We start from the raw sequence: 15,472 nt of genomic DNA, 5'->3' as shown, positions 1-15,472 counted from the left end.
AAAAGAAAAAAACAAGTTTGTGTGTCAGAATTTGATCCATACTATCCATGTGATAAACTTCAGCGTGGTATTACTGTATGCGATATACTTTTTAGTATAGCATATTTTACTTTTATTTCTTGAAATTATAGTAAGCAAAGTAAGCTTACCATGCTATGAGCTGGAAAACCAATGTTGAGATAAATTAAAATTAGCAGGTCCTGACCCATTCCTTCTCTCCTTGTACCTAATGTAAAGGGGCAAGGGGCACTTACACCTTATCTGGTATTATGTGAGAGGAAGTCTGATTCCTATTCATGATTGTTTTTATGTTTGCAATTGGTTATAGCATCACTCTGATTTACTTCATATTTGGAATATATACATGTATATATACATGTAACCTCTGGTAACCCTCAAACATATTAAAACAGATTCCATGTTCAAATACCACAAGTTTGGAAAATATAAAATAGAACTTAGGATTTATTCCTAAGAGATTTCTTGAAGTCTTTTAACGTAATTTGACTATCATAGACTCTCCTCACTTCTGTTTTTTTCCCCACACAAACACAGTTTGAGAAAGCCTGTTCTATATAAATTCAGGTTACATTTTATTTTATTTGTTTGTGTTTTATTTTTTGTTTGGTGAGATCAGGTTACATTTTAAATAGTAAAGTTAAAGATAGCATTAAAAAGATAACATTAAAAAATGTAATGGTTTTGGTTCAAGGCTGATTAAGAAATGAAGTAAGTGACAGCCAGAAATCAGTTCGTAAAAGTAGAAATGGAAAAGAGTAACATAATAATGGGAAAATTTTTTTCCTCCATTTTTGTTGATTTTCAACTTCACATATCCAAGCCATAGCTAATAGGCTAGATTTGTATGATTAAACCCATCAGCCAACAAATTTTCTGTACTTCAGTCAGAAATCTGCTACATGCACATAGAGCACAGGCATGGGAAATCAAGAACAATTTACCTCTGAGAAAGTACGTAAGGTGTATACAACACTTTCATTACTTTGAAATGAACATTTTTGCTTTTGGAATTAAAAAAATTTTGCATAGGTCTTAAGTCTTGAAGAAATAAAGATATTTTCACTTATTTTAAGACATTTTCATAAAAAAAACTTGTAAATGTCCAAAATATAATTATTTAAAATATGATATATGGTGGACAAACTAATACTTTATTTAATGCTTTAATTGTACTTTGCATGTGTCTGGCATAAAAGCCAAATATAAAAAAGTTTGCTTAGAAAGGTAATTTGAATTAGGCCAAAGTTATAGTTCAAATTTTAGGTAGGACATTTAACTCTGTTTTGATACCATCTAACAGCGCCACTAAAAAATGTTAGTCTTGAGAAAAGGAGTGCGGATGGATTACTATAAATGTCATTTCCATTTCTTGAAATCACTGTAATACTGCATGCTCTAGGGGTATCTGGTTGGTTCAGTCAGCAGAGTGTGCGACTCTTGATATTGGGGTTGTAAGTTTGAGCCCCACATTGGATGTAGAGATTATTTAAAAATAAAATCTTTTTTAAAAAAGTGCGTGTTCTACTAATAATGGTGGGCCAGTATCATAATCGCACTTCAGGTATTTTTCCACAAGGACTTTTGGTTAAGATTTTCTTTTTGCTGCTTCTGTAAAACAGGTATTTTAATGTAATTTATTTTACTTTATTTTTTATGCTTCATCTACTTAGTATTTATTATCTTTAGGTTTTTATTTAAATTCCAGTTAGTTAACATACAATGTAACATTAGTTTCAGGTGTGCCCTTTAGTGATTTAACACGTCCACACATCACCCAGCGCTCATCACAAGTGCCCTACTTAATCCCCATCACCTGTTTCACCTACCCTCCCACCCTCTGGTAACCCTCAGTTTGTTCTTTATAGTTAATAAAACAGTGATTTTAAAATGAAAACAAAAATTAAAATGAATGTAAATTCTGTCATACATTAAGATATTTACAGACTGTAGGCAAACATTTATAAAAAGGTATGTATAGAATACATTTATTTATTTACTTAAAGATTTTATTTATTTATTTGACAGAGACACAGCGAGAGAGGGAACACAAGCAGGGGGAGTGGGAGAGGGAGAAGCAGGCTTCCCGCGGAGCAGGGAGCCCGATGTGGGGCTCGATCCCAGGACCCTAGGACCATGACCTGAGCCAAAGGCAGATGCTTAATAACTGAGCCACCCAGGCGCCCTATAGAATACATTTAATAAGCTAATAGGTATTTGGCAGTAGAAATATTCTAGCATGTTAGAACATTTGCAATTTTTCTTATAACCCAGGACTCAAGAACATCTTAATTTACAGTCATTTGTACCTCTATACTGCCTGGTGACTAGTTACTTTTTTAAACTGGTAAGAACAGATACTACACTTGATCTTAGCCAAAAGGCCAAGAAGCAATGACTAGTTCCTTTTTTGCCTGTATGGTAAAATGTAATATTATTTTGTAATGACGGAATGGTTAAACTCACATTAGCATGTTGCTGGAATGGTAGTATTTTCACCAAGGAGCTTTTTTGTCATTCAATAAGTAGGTTATGGTAATTACATTTGATTATTTGTTTTAATATTATATTTTATAAGGTATTTTTCTGTAATTAAGCAATTAAAATTTCTGCCTTCTATTAAGTAAAAATGTTAACCTATGTGTTTTTAGGAATTCACTGTTAAAACAGGTAACCAAGGATTTCCTATACAGCATTAAAATTTGGATCACTTAATCAGTAAATATTTATTGAGCACCTATTATAATGCCATACACTGTGAGAAGTCTATATTAGCAACAAAAACTTAGTTGTGCACTTCAGAAAATTTATGACCCTTCAAAAATACTTTTGTGTAATAACGAGTGTTTTAACATCACCCATCTACATTTTTCTTCAATATACAAGCCCCTGGAATCTCCACTGTCAGTGCAGTCACAGAGAACTCTATTTTTCATTTTCTCAAAGTAATTTTTTTTGTTCTTTTCTTTTTGGAGGGGTGGAGTGGGGACGGGGAGAGAGAGAATCCCAAGCAGCCTCCACTCTCACAACCCTGAGATCATGACCTTAGCCACCCAGGCGCCCCTCTCAAAATAATTTTTAATCTTAGGAACTCCAATTATTGTACCATTTCTCTGTTTACTGTCCTTTCAGAGTTTTGTGATAGATTGTCTATGTCTTTTGGTCTTAATTCCTCTCTTCAAACTCCAGGTCTTCATGGCTTTTTTTCACTTACCAACTACATTTTCTTGGCCTCCACATGTTTTATCCAAGTAGATGTTTTTAATTAGTCCTTTAGAATCTCACAGACTGCCTCTCCAGAAACAGCAGTCTTTTCAACTTTTTTCTTTTTTTATTGGGTACTTTAGGAGAGCTCACTAATTACCCTTACCTTCTATTATGATAAACATTAGGGTTCCTAAATGATCATAAGGATCCAAAATGTACTGAGAATTTACAACTACAGAATACTTCACAAAGGAGCAATCCTAAGAGGGAAAACCTAAGCAAATTCATAAACAGAATGACGACTAAAGCAAATGAAGGAGTTAAACCTAAAAGAAGTTAGGTTTTGGAGAGCCTGGCTGGCTCAGTTGGTACAGCATGTGACTTGATCTCAGGGTTGTAAGTTCGAGCCCCACGTTTGGTGTAGGGATTACTTAAAAATCTTTTTTTTTTTAAGATTTTATTTATTTGAGAGAGAGTGAGCAAGAGAGAGAAGAGGCAGGGGGCGAGGGAGAAGGAGAGGGCGAAGCAGACTCCCTGCCTAGCAGGGAGTCCCACATGGGGCTTGATCCTGGGACTCTGAGGTCATGACCTGAGCCGAAGGCAGACTCTTAACCAACTGAGCCACCTGGGTGCCCCTAGATTACTTAAAAATCTTAAAAAAAAAAAGGGGCGCCTGGGTGGCTCAGTCGTTAAGCATCTGCCTTCGGCTCAGGTCATGATCCCAGGGTCCCGGGATCGAGCCCCGCCTTGGGCTCCCTGCTTCCGCCTCTCCCACTTCCCCTGCTTGTGTTCCCTCTCTTGCTGTGTCTCTCTCTGTCAAATAGATGAATAAATAAAAATAAAAATAAATCTTAAAAAAAAAAGGTTTCTATAGTTCATAACCTCACATTTCTTAATGCATACTAAAAATAAATTCTTAAAATTCTTAAGCTTAATGGAACAGAGAACTTACTGTACAGTCAGAAAATAAAGTAATTTTTACTTCTTTTATTGTTAAAGTTCCATCCAAATGAAATACTACCACAGTGTATTCATTGATTGGGGTTCTTGCCCCCTTGTGGCATCCAGGATCCTGGTTGAAAGGTTTTACCAGTGCTGGTGGGAGCCACGGTGGGTTCTTCCTTTCCAAAGTACGGAGCAGAGGCATGCCCTTTGATCTGAGTTTGAACTGGTGGAGCCAAGAGTTCTTCATTGCTCCCTTTGCTAAGGAGCTTTTCCTTTCCATAAAGATCTTGATTTTTAATTTTAATTTCTTCTCTATTTTTTTCATTCTTTAGTATTTCCTGCATGTATATATGAATGGAAGAAATTATTAAATTTCTAGTTAGAAGAAAACCCAAACTGTAGGTTTTATGAAAGTAAAATAGCTAATAAATATATATAAATGATACTTGCTTTGCATTTAAATAATATATAGATATGCACAGGACAAGTTTTACAGTTTTTTTAATTAATATTTTATTATTTATTTGACAGAGGGAGAGAGCACAAGTAGGGGGAGTGGCAGAGGGAGAAGTAGGTTTCCCACTGAGCAGGGAACCGGAGGCGGGGCTCGATTCCAGGCCTCTAGGATCATGACCTGAGCTGACTGAGCCACCCAGGCACCCCTCAGATAGCTTTTTTAAACTTGTCTTGTGGGGCGCCTGAGTGGCTCAGTCAGTTAAGTGTCCGCCTTCTGCCTAGGTCATGATCTCTGTGTCCTGGGACTGAACCCCGCATTGGGCTCTCCTGCTCTGGGGGAGGCTGCTTCTTCCCTCTCTCTCTGCCCCTCCTCCCTGCTTGAGCTCTTTCTCTCTCTCTCTCAAATAAATACAATCTTAAAGAAAAAAAAAGCTATCTGATCATATACCATTATTATTTGAATTAAACAATTCTGCCGTCATATACTGTAATAAGACATGAAGGACCACAAAATAAAAATATTTACAATTACCCAAGAAGTAAAACAAACTACTTGACATCAAATATCACACAAGAGCCTAAGTTACTCTATCAAAGATTTCCTAAGCTTCGCAGCTATTTTCTGGCTCAAAAGTAATCATCAGTGATTGTAGTGGAGATGAAGTGAAGGGGAGATGGCCTCAGAAAGCTGCTCCTACCAGTCTAATTCTCTGTGGGAATTAAAGCATGGATGCTTCTACCGCCCCCCACAGCACCAGAACCAAGTCCCATCTCTGTCCCTTTGTCTTCTGGAGTGGTGGGTGTGGCAGTGAGAGGGAGGACAGGGATGGAATCGGAGTTCAGCATGCCCTAGGGCACCAGTGGCAGAGAGGCACTGTGCTGCTGGAAATGCTTCTTAAATCAGCATTTAAGCTATTTGTGCAATACAGTTCTGTCCCTCAAAATTGTGCAATATTTGTGCTATTTGTGCAATATAGTTCTGTCCCTCAAAATTGCTATTCTACCCATAAAGATCTATAGCCAAAATTTCATTGGTACAATGGAAACATCAAATTTAAGATTTAAGAAGCATCACTGTTGGGGCGCCTGGGTGGCTCAGTCGGCTAAGTATCTGCCTTCAGCTCAGGTCATAATCTCAGGGTCCTGGGATCAAGCCCCTCATACGGCTCCCTGCTCGGCAAGGAGCCTGCTTCTCCCTCTTTGGCTCCCCCCGCTTGTGCACTCTCACTCCCCCACCCCCTCTCTGTCAGGTAAATAAATATTTAAAAAAAGAAGCATCACTGTTACACATACCACTAAAAAAAGGCACCAACTCTACACATCCTCATTTCAGAGATGTTAAAATTTGAAAAGATGTACATCTTAAAAACAGATGAAATATAGTCATTACATCTTTTATCTTTATTTTTTTAAAGATTTTATTTATTTGAAAGACGATGAGAGAGAGAGAGCGAGCACATGAGAAGGGGGAGGGTCAGAGGGAGAAGCAGACTCCCCGCTGCGCAGGGAGCCCGATGTGGGACTCAATCCCGGGACTCCAGGGTCATGACCTGAGCCAAAGGCAGTCGCTTAACCAACTGAGCCACCCAGGCGTCCCTTCTTCCTTTTGTCTTAACAATTACTTTTGATTGGGTAGTATTTTTAAATGTTCTTTTCGCTTACCTGTATTTTTAAATTTTTCCTTATATATATCATTTATAATATGAAAAAACTGAATGTTAATGTAACTAATATCTGACAACACTGACAAAAACAAGTTCTTCCAAGTTATGTGTTTTAATTTCAACATTTTAAAAAATGACACAGAAAAGAAACATCTGGGTAACGTATGATGCCACCTTTCTGTTTCTAAAGTGAATTTCAAGTAGTAATAGTCCTTTAAAAAGGTAAACACTGATAATTAAAATCACATTTGAAATAATGGTTTCTACTTAAAGGAAAAAAGAGGTTTTTTGGGGGGTATAGTGTTATAGAATTAGTTTTAGGCACAAAGGGCCCATCTAATGAAACTTCTCCTTCAAAGCAAACATGCTTGGGAAAGAATATAAATATTCATGTAATTTCTACAACACAGACCAATTCCCCATGAACAGTTTAATAACCACAGTAAGTGAGTTTAGGGGCAGCTCTTAGGAGCGAGGAGGGTGAGAGTAGTGAGGCTCTTATGCACCCTGTAGAACTGTCAGGTGAAGTGACCATGTATCATAAAGGAAATCTCTCTCAATATGATACTGGAAATAGTGGAATTTAGAAAAAATACTTCTTCATATCTCCATACTCTTCAATACTTTCTACGACCTGCTGTGTCTTCATGGAAACTCTTGAGCAGAATGAAAGCTACGGGACAGGGTTGAACTTAAACTAGTAACCCACCACAGGTAGCAAAACGCTGCTGAGAAGCTGGTCTGCAGCTTGTCTGGTTTTGGTGTAAGAGGCTCGGTCACGTCACATCGCCTGAAGCTGCCCACACCTGCTTTATTTACCTCAGCTCTACTGTAGCAGTCTTACAGCTGGTGTAAGCCTCTAGCTTCTGCATCACGACTGAAGGGCTGAGAGCTGTTCCTTCTTTTGTTCTGTCTTCACATAATTTCTCTTTACTCACCATCACTCTGCCAAATCAGTTTCTTTCTTACAATAGCCATTTAGGCAAATAAAAAACCCAATGTGAATATGTTAATTATTTTAACATATGAAGATAGATTAAAAATTTCAGCGTTGAGAAACATGGAGATTATAATTTTTCCTAGAAAAGAATTTCCTTTTTGTCTTTTTTTTTTTTTTTTAACTAATTGTTACCAGACCCCTCCTAATGGCCTCCAGGAAAATTAAACAGAACGGGAAAATTAAACAGAACATAAATCATGTATGAAAGGAAATCTAGTTTTGTAAATATTTGGAATAGATAAAATGAAAGTAGTTAGGTGGAAAAAATAGGAATCTGTGGACTTAAACAAATCATTTTGTAACAAAGCCTATTTTACAGTAGGATTTACCATAAAATAAGAATTTTTCCTTACATTTCCTTTGAACACCACCACCTTAAGTCTCAGTATGTTCATCAATAAAAACAGTATGTTTGTTTCAATGTGTAGAGGTAAACCAAGAGCAAGTGGGTCTTCATATAAATGTTTATATGTTTAAAACAAATATCCTTTTATATGCTGCTTTTTTCCCCTGATAATATTCTTCGACTTGGCATCATACCACAGTTTACTTGATGAACACCCCTACTGTTATTTCCAATATTACATATTTTCATTTAAAAAAAAAAATGGCACGGATGCCTGGGTGGCTCAGTCGTTAAGTGTCTGCCTTCGGCTCAGATCATGATCCCAGGGTCCTGGGATCAAGCCCCGCATAGGGCTCCCTGCTCGGCTGGAAGCCCGCTTCTCCTTCTCCCACTCCCCCTGCTTGTGTTCCCTCTCTCGCTGTCTCTCTCTCTGTCAAATAAATAAATAAAATCTTAAAAAAAATAAAAAATAAAAAAAATGGCACTGTGATGACCATCTACATAGGTCTTTGACTCAAACAGACATAATTTCCATGCTGTGACACCTAGAAGGTCACTTAGGTGTTTCTCAGTCTCAGTTTCTTTATCTGAAAATGGGAATAAAGTGACTGTATATGTATAAATATTTACACCTCAAATACTCATATGTATACTGTTCACATTGTCAGGTCTTCTGAAAGTTTGTGGTTAAGACCATGGGTTCTGAAGCAGGACTACCTGCATACAAATCCCAGTTTGGGCATGTCCTAGCTCCGTGACCCTGTCAGTGTTGCTGACCCTCTCTGTGTCTCAATTTCCTCACGTAAAATGGAGATAACAATGCTGTCTTCTTTCATGGGCTGTTGTAAGGACTGGGGAAGAACTGGTTGCTGAGCAGTGATAAGACAATAGAAGAGGGTACAGGGTGAATTTTTAAACAGTGGACTTTAGATAGTGGATAAACGGGTAGATTATTTATTCCACTTCATTAAAAAATAAACATACCAAATTTATATCCATCCCTCTTTTTTACTTCAGAGTAGAAATAAAAGTTTCTTCAATACTTACGCTGTATAAGTAATTAGAATTTTAACTCACTATTTTGTGACAAACACTGAATAACTATTTGTTGTGAAAATGTAAGTAGCACAATCCCCATATCAATGGCTATTCTTATGAAGAACAGACAAAGTTCGTGATTTTGCTGAACTGAAAAATCTTCACTGTTTTAATGTGCCACAGCCCTCGACAAAGGCAGCAATCATTACCACTTGATTGAGGATAGAGGTGTTAGTAAAACATAATCTACTGGCTTGAGAACAAGATGGAGTAACTGGTTCCACATTAGTCTTTCTGTCATAAACCACTAGAAAGCTGAATAAAAAGTACTAAACTTTTCAGATATTAAACAATTGGTAGTACAGTACTGTGATTCCTGAGAGAAGGGAAACAAATGAGGTAAGCCCTGTATTACCTCAGCTTTCTGCCTGGAGACATATTAGGGGCTGCTGCATAGGGTGGGAGAACCCAAGCAGAAGTTGTGCTAAAGAGATAGAGAAGTTGGTTACAGAGGCCGAGGAAGCCAGAATTTGTGGGGCAGAATACCACAATACACAGAAAAAAAGTTCTAGAAATCTGCATAGGGGAGCACTTAAGTGTTCTGCTGATTATTAAGCTATATGAGGGTAGGGTGAGATGCTACAGGGCCAGGAATAACTACTAAGGAGTTGTAAACTGAGTAACTGCTGGAACATGCATGAGAATAAAAGACATTCAAGTTCTAATCAGCCAGAGATGCCTCACTGAACACACAGGGTATTCAGTATAAAGACTTCAGAAAGATCACTCTTTAGGAGTAAGGATAAACTGGCATGAGAGCAGAGGTAAAGCTAGACATGCATTGTCCAATACAGTAGCCACTAGCCACAGATTTTAAATTAATTAAAATAAATTAAAACTTCAGTTCCTCCACTGCACAAGACACATTTCAAGTGTTTAGTAGCTAAATGTGACTAGAAACTCCTATTGGATACCAATGCTCGATCCACCCTAACAAAACTTAAAAATAAGCCTCCAAAAGTTTGGGCTGATTAACATGTAATTTCATATCCTCTGAACAAAACTCAACATTTTTAAAAGGAGGACATCAAAACCCAGACTGTAAGCAATATACTATTTCAATGTTCATCATCCAGTCAAGAAGTGAAGAAGGAAAGTGTGATCCAAACCCAGTCAACAGAAACAGAACCAAACATGATAGAAATCATGAAAATATTTCATAATTATGTGAGAAATATAAGGACTTATCACAACTACATAAATATGTTCAAAGACATAAAAGAAAAATGAACATAAAGAGAAAAATAGAAACTAAGAAGAACCAAATGGAACTTACAGAGGTGAAAAATACAATATATCAAGTGAAAAACATAATGGATTTGCCTAACAGCAAATTAGACACTGCAGAAGAAAAGAAAAATGAATCTGAAAACAAGGCAATGGAAACCATCCAAAATGATGTAAGAGGGAGGAGAAAAAAGCTTAAAAACTGTTCTAGAGCCTCACTAAGCTGTGGGATAATATCAAGCAGTCTAACATGTAAGTGGGGTCACAGGAAACAGGAAGGGGAGGAAATAATGGGTAAAAATATTCCAAAAGGACAAACATAAATCTATATATCTAAGAAACTAGAAAAAACAAAACAAAACAAACAAACAAAAAAACCCCCACAAACCCAGAAAAACAAAAACAAAAAAACTCCAAACAGGAGAAATATAAAAACCAAACACACAAAATCAAATTGCTAAAAGCTAATGATAAAATCTTAAAATCAGGTACAGAAAAAAAGATTTATTTATAGAAGAGAAAAATAAATACTATTGAGTTCTCACCAGAAAGAATACAAGGTATAAAAAAAATGGATTGGCTTTAATGTGCTGAAGGATAAGAAAAACTACTAACTTAGTACATAAAATATATTAAAATATATAAAATCCTATATGAAGTGAAAATATCCCTCAAAAATGAAGGCATAATAACATTTTCAGACAAAAAAGGATGAATTTATCACAAACCCCTACCATAAGAAACATTAAAGAAAGTACTTCAGGCTGGAGGAAAATGATACAAGATGAAAACTTGAATCTATATAACAGAAGGAACAGTGACAGAAATGACCAGAGTGGAAGACCTCATTGCACAGAAAAACGCTATTTGTGGACACTCTGCTACTTGCTTGATGCCCTGGAACTTTATGTCACCCACTGGACATTCCTTGAGCACATGAGGAGTTTCATCATACTGTCCATGGAAACTACTGCTTTGGATTTTGAGGCTTATCATGATTGTACCCCCACCAAAAGGTCTTCCTTTTTTTTTTTTTAAGATTTTATTTGTTTATTTGAGAGAGAGAGAATGAGAGAGAGAGAGCACGAGAGGGAAGAGGGTCAGAGGGAGAAGCAGACTCCCCGCTGAGCAGGGAGCCCGATGTGGGACTCAATCCCAGGACTCTAGGATCATGACCTGAGCTGAAGGCAATCGCTTAACCAACTGAGCCACCCAGGCGCCCACCACCAAAAGGTCTTCTTAAGGCTTGCAAAGATATCAGTTATCTTTGATGAGAAGTACAGCCTGAAGGCAATGGGACTGTTGTGATTATATGCAGCCCTCAAATTAATAGCACTAGGCAGGAGGAAGACAGTGCCTTACTCCCTCTCTATTCCTATCCAACAAAGAGCCTCAGCCCACCAAGCGTTCCACGTCCTACGCCATTGTCCTGGCTTCCCTGGCCTGGGATTTGAAGCAGTAATGTCAACAATGGCCCTCCTCCATCTGAGGCTGAGCCCAGTGGAGTTGACAGTCAGAAAGTCATGCATGAGGTCAACCCCATTCTGAGAAAGTCACATCTAAGAGTCCCGGGAGTGAAGTACTGAAGGATATCATTTTTAACTAAGCTCAAGGAAGAAAAGAAACCATACTCAAAACAGAGAAAGCATGAGCTATAGCAAAATCTGTTATTTCAGAACTTTCCCTAAATATACTGTTAATGAATGACTATTCTGTGACAATCTTCATTTCAACAGGCAGCAGGGTATTCAGTTGGAGCAAATTAGCTTAGACTTTTTTATGGAGCCTTGATACCGGGAAAAGAGACAAATTCAGTTGTAAAAAGTACTATGTATTAAATGTTTGAATTTATGTATTTTTCCATGTCATATTATACATTACCATTGTTCGTGAAGGATTACATTGAAGACTTTTTTTAAAAAAGGAAAAGCTCTGGATGCCTTGTTTTTAGCACAGTCAAGTTAATGATTATTTACTGTGTACAACTCATTAATTCAACCATGTGAACTCAAGCCCCAAAAGGTATAGCTCAAGTCCTTTCCAGTGCCACTTCTTGCCTAAGCTCTGCTTAAGAGCCCTTTTGGTAGGTGTAGTACTGTACTCAGTGTTGCAAACTGCTAAGTGTGGTATTGAAAACAGACTGAAAGTTTTTTTTTAATTAATAAGATACAGAAAAAAGCTTGAAAATGGAATCTACTGACATGTTGACTTACAGCTCATAGACCTTAGCCATGATATAATCCCACTTCAATCATATAGTCCCTTATGCAAATTCTAGTATACATGAATTTTTTGAGATGGTGTAGAAATCAGCTCTAATACACAGTTATACCTGGGGGAGGTGTTAGGTAACAGAACTGAATATTAGAACCATAAAAAAAAAAGAGGTAAAACAAATGGCAGGATAGGACAAGACATCTCTGTAATGACGCCTTGGGAGAGATTATGGAAACTGAGGCAACGAAAACTTGAACCTTGGAACTCCACTCTAGTATCTCAGAGAAGGAAGAGAGCTGACTGTAAGTGCTCTTTGGTGAAGAAAGCTGCAAGAAAGTTTAGATTACTCAGCAAGTATGGGCAGAGAAGGGCTGAGAAATATCTAAGTGAGTCAAAAAGGTTACTCAAGATTTTTCAGGTATCCATCTCTGGGGCCACACTTGGACCAGAGGTGTGGGAATGAACAATTCTGAGTCTATGCTATTAAATGGAATTGAATATTTGGATACGATCTAAGCATACATACAAAAACATCTTAGGAATATTATCTGTTTTTACATATATATCTAGTAAACAAGGGACGGTAAATACAAATTACAAATTTCTCATTATTACTAATTTAAGATACATAAAATGTCACTAGTATTTTTAAATTTCTTTGTATGTGCCATATGTATAAATAAAAGCAAATAATAGTTTCATGATAATTCAAGATCCTAATCCCCTAACCCTATTTCAACTGAGACTACTTCTATCAAGGAGTGTTTCAGTAATATTCTCTATATACATATATATCATGCCGATCGTGTGATATGTCTGTTAAATATAAAATTCCATAATAACAGATTTCAAAATTATTTGATAATTTTCCTATAGATGGATCAGAGCCAATGGTAAGTCCTTTATTAGGGAATTATAATGTTTATTTTAAAAGTGCTATAAATCCAGCTAAGAAAAAAGGCAGGCACAATACTCATGCATATCATAACCCAATGCTCCTTTGATGTTCTGGTTCCACGCTTCTCTGGAGTTCAGTATTTATAAATGGTCTCCATTTGGTTTCAACTACTTGTGAATTTCAAGTATACCATATATAACTATGTTCAAACTTAAGTACAAAACACATCTCAAGATAAAATCTAAATACAGTCTAAAGTAAATTAAACAGTTCTTTATTGTTAGAAAGGTTATTAAATTCAAGAGCAAGCAAAGACGTAGGAGTCAGTCTTATGCATAATGATAAAATTGGCCATGTCACTAGATTTTTTTTCAAGTCTTCTGTGGGATTAGAACCATGCCCATTTCATAATGATCAAATTGTATTACATACAAGAAAAAAAGAAACTGAAGTCTTTAAAAGCTTTAATTTGAAGTTATAAATTAGCAATATATTCGTGGCAAAAGTGTAATATAAATATAATTTTAGTAACTACTGGATCTAGGTATATGCTTTTCAAAGTGCACGTAAGATGAAGATAAAATGAAAGTTTTGGTCTTGGAAAGAGATGAACTTTCTAAAATATTTAATAAGTACATCTCCCCAATTCATATGTTTTTCCCCTCTTGCCACACATGTGCTATATATAATATAAATACATTTGACTTTGACAGCTCCATTAATTTCTTTCTCTAATTTAAACTGTACATACATATTTTTTATTCTAATGAATATTAAAAATTTTAAAGTATAAGCATCCTGCCTTTGGTTAATTTAAGAAAAAACATTTTGAAGAATACGAAAGATTTAGTAAATACATTATAAGTGAAAATTTGGCAGAAAGTATGTGCCAGGTCCCCAAACCATACACATCTGGTTACTATACAGTGGTCTCATCCAGAAAGTAGCCTTCCAGAATATGCCACTTCCCTCCACCCTACAATCAACATAATTATAATGGGAATTTGGTGTACAACTATTTCAGAATGTTCCAAGCCGGATACTCTTTTTACAGTGTCATTTTTGTAACATACCACGAAATAATTCAGGCCTAATAAATATGATAGCAATGCCTAAGCTTGAAAATATTGGCAAATTGTTGATTTAAACTACATTTTCTAGTTCTACAAGTTGAACTGCCAGGATGGGAAAAAAGTTATTAGATCACGTTTGTTCAATATATGAAAGAGAGAAAAAAAAGCAGGGAGGTACACAGGTCACCAAAAGGTACTCTGTACCAAACCCAAGGCAATGTCTGCTAGATTAGTAATCAAAAATGAACCAAATCTTGGCTGGATGGGATCAGAAACCAAAAGGGTAAATAAATGACACCACTTAGGTTAGTATGACAGCACCAGGTTGCTAAGAAATCTATTAGAATGAGACAACAAGCAAGCAAGTTCTGCAGCAGAAGCTGCTCTTGCTATGTGTTCTTGCCAATCACTAGTGTGCCTCTGCCAAATCAATGTCACATTTAATTTATTCACATTCAAATCTATTGCAAACAGACTTTGATCAATTACAATCATGAAAATGCAGACTGAGTTTTGTTGTTTTGACACGCTTTCTTGAACTTCTCTTCTGCATTTAAAAAAAACATTTCTAATTGCAAGTTGATCTCAATGATTTTTGTTATTTAAGGGGAACAATTGTTAAGATTTGTTTATATTCTTTGCTGGCTAGGAATTTCTGGTGTTGAGTTTTCTGTCTTTGAACTTGAGCCAGATTAATTATTACATCTCAAAATGTTACTAAAAGGAACTAATCACAGAGCTCAAGTCATTAATAGTTTTGCAGGTGGTATTTCTTTTAATAAAATATATGAACTTCCATCTATATGAAAAAAAGACCTTTGAGCATAAAGATACAATTACTTAACTGAAAAAGAAATACAGCAGTTAAACATTAATAAAAAAAAATAATTAGACTCACTTAACTTTAGTCCTATTTAATTGCACTGCCCTGGTGGAAGACAAAGAAAGCCTTGCTCCCCTGTGTGAGAAGTGGGGAAGCCCGTTATCCCTGGGAGAGAAGCAATGTCAGGTCCCCATGGCTTTGTCAGGCCTGGGCTCCTAGAGTGGGGAAGAAAGGGCAGAGGCTGGAGCCCTGGAGGAAAAAGGAGGCTCCATCTGTGAAGGACTGCTAACACTTATTGAGCTGTTATATGCCAGCCGCTGTACGGAGGAAACAGTTCTTCTCTCCTAGGTTGACGGAGGGAAGGAAAGGAGCTGGGAGGAAGAATTCAACATGTCATAGCCATGGAGGGAGGTTACCTGCCCCAGGACCTAATGCACAGGTACTGTCCTTTGATGCAAGGGACAATAAACCTGTGGCCCTACACAATATACTCCTTCATT

General features: G+C 36.7%; 1 protein-coding gene and 1 non-coding gene across 2 annotated transcripts in view; both read right to left on the bottom strand.

Moving 5' to 3' along the window:
* Positions 1-2,226: 2,226 nt before the first annotated feature.
* LOC113930102 lies at positions 2,227-2,414 on the bottom strand. The gene has a single exon (XR_003522465.1). It is a non-coding gene; the product is annotated as a U2 spliceosomal RNA (small nuclear RNA).
* Positions 2,415-4,009: 1,595 nt separating this feature from the next.
* The window catches only part of NDUFAF2 (NADH:ubiquinone oxidoreductase complex assembly factor 2), a 136,267-nt gene continuing 124,804 nt past the window's right edge, over positions 4,010-15,472 (bottom strand). The window contains exon 4 of the mRNA XM_027606054.2: positions 4,010-4,508. Coding sequence (XP_027461855.1) covers positions 4,257-4,508 — 252 coding nt within the window. The 3' untranslated portion in view covers positions 4,010-4,256. The remainder of the gene's footprint in view (positions 4,509-15,472) is intronic.

Source organism: Zalophus californianus, chromosome 5 (genome assembly GCF_009762305.2).
Source record: "Zalophus californianus isolate mZalCal1 chromosome 5, mZalCal1.pri.v2, whole genome shotgun sequence".
Classification (NCBI taxonomy): Eukaryota; Metazoa; Chordata; class Mammalia; order Carnivora; family Otariidae; genus Zalophus; species Zalophus californianus.
This window is presented reverse-complemented; position numbering and strand designations above follow the sequence as displayed.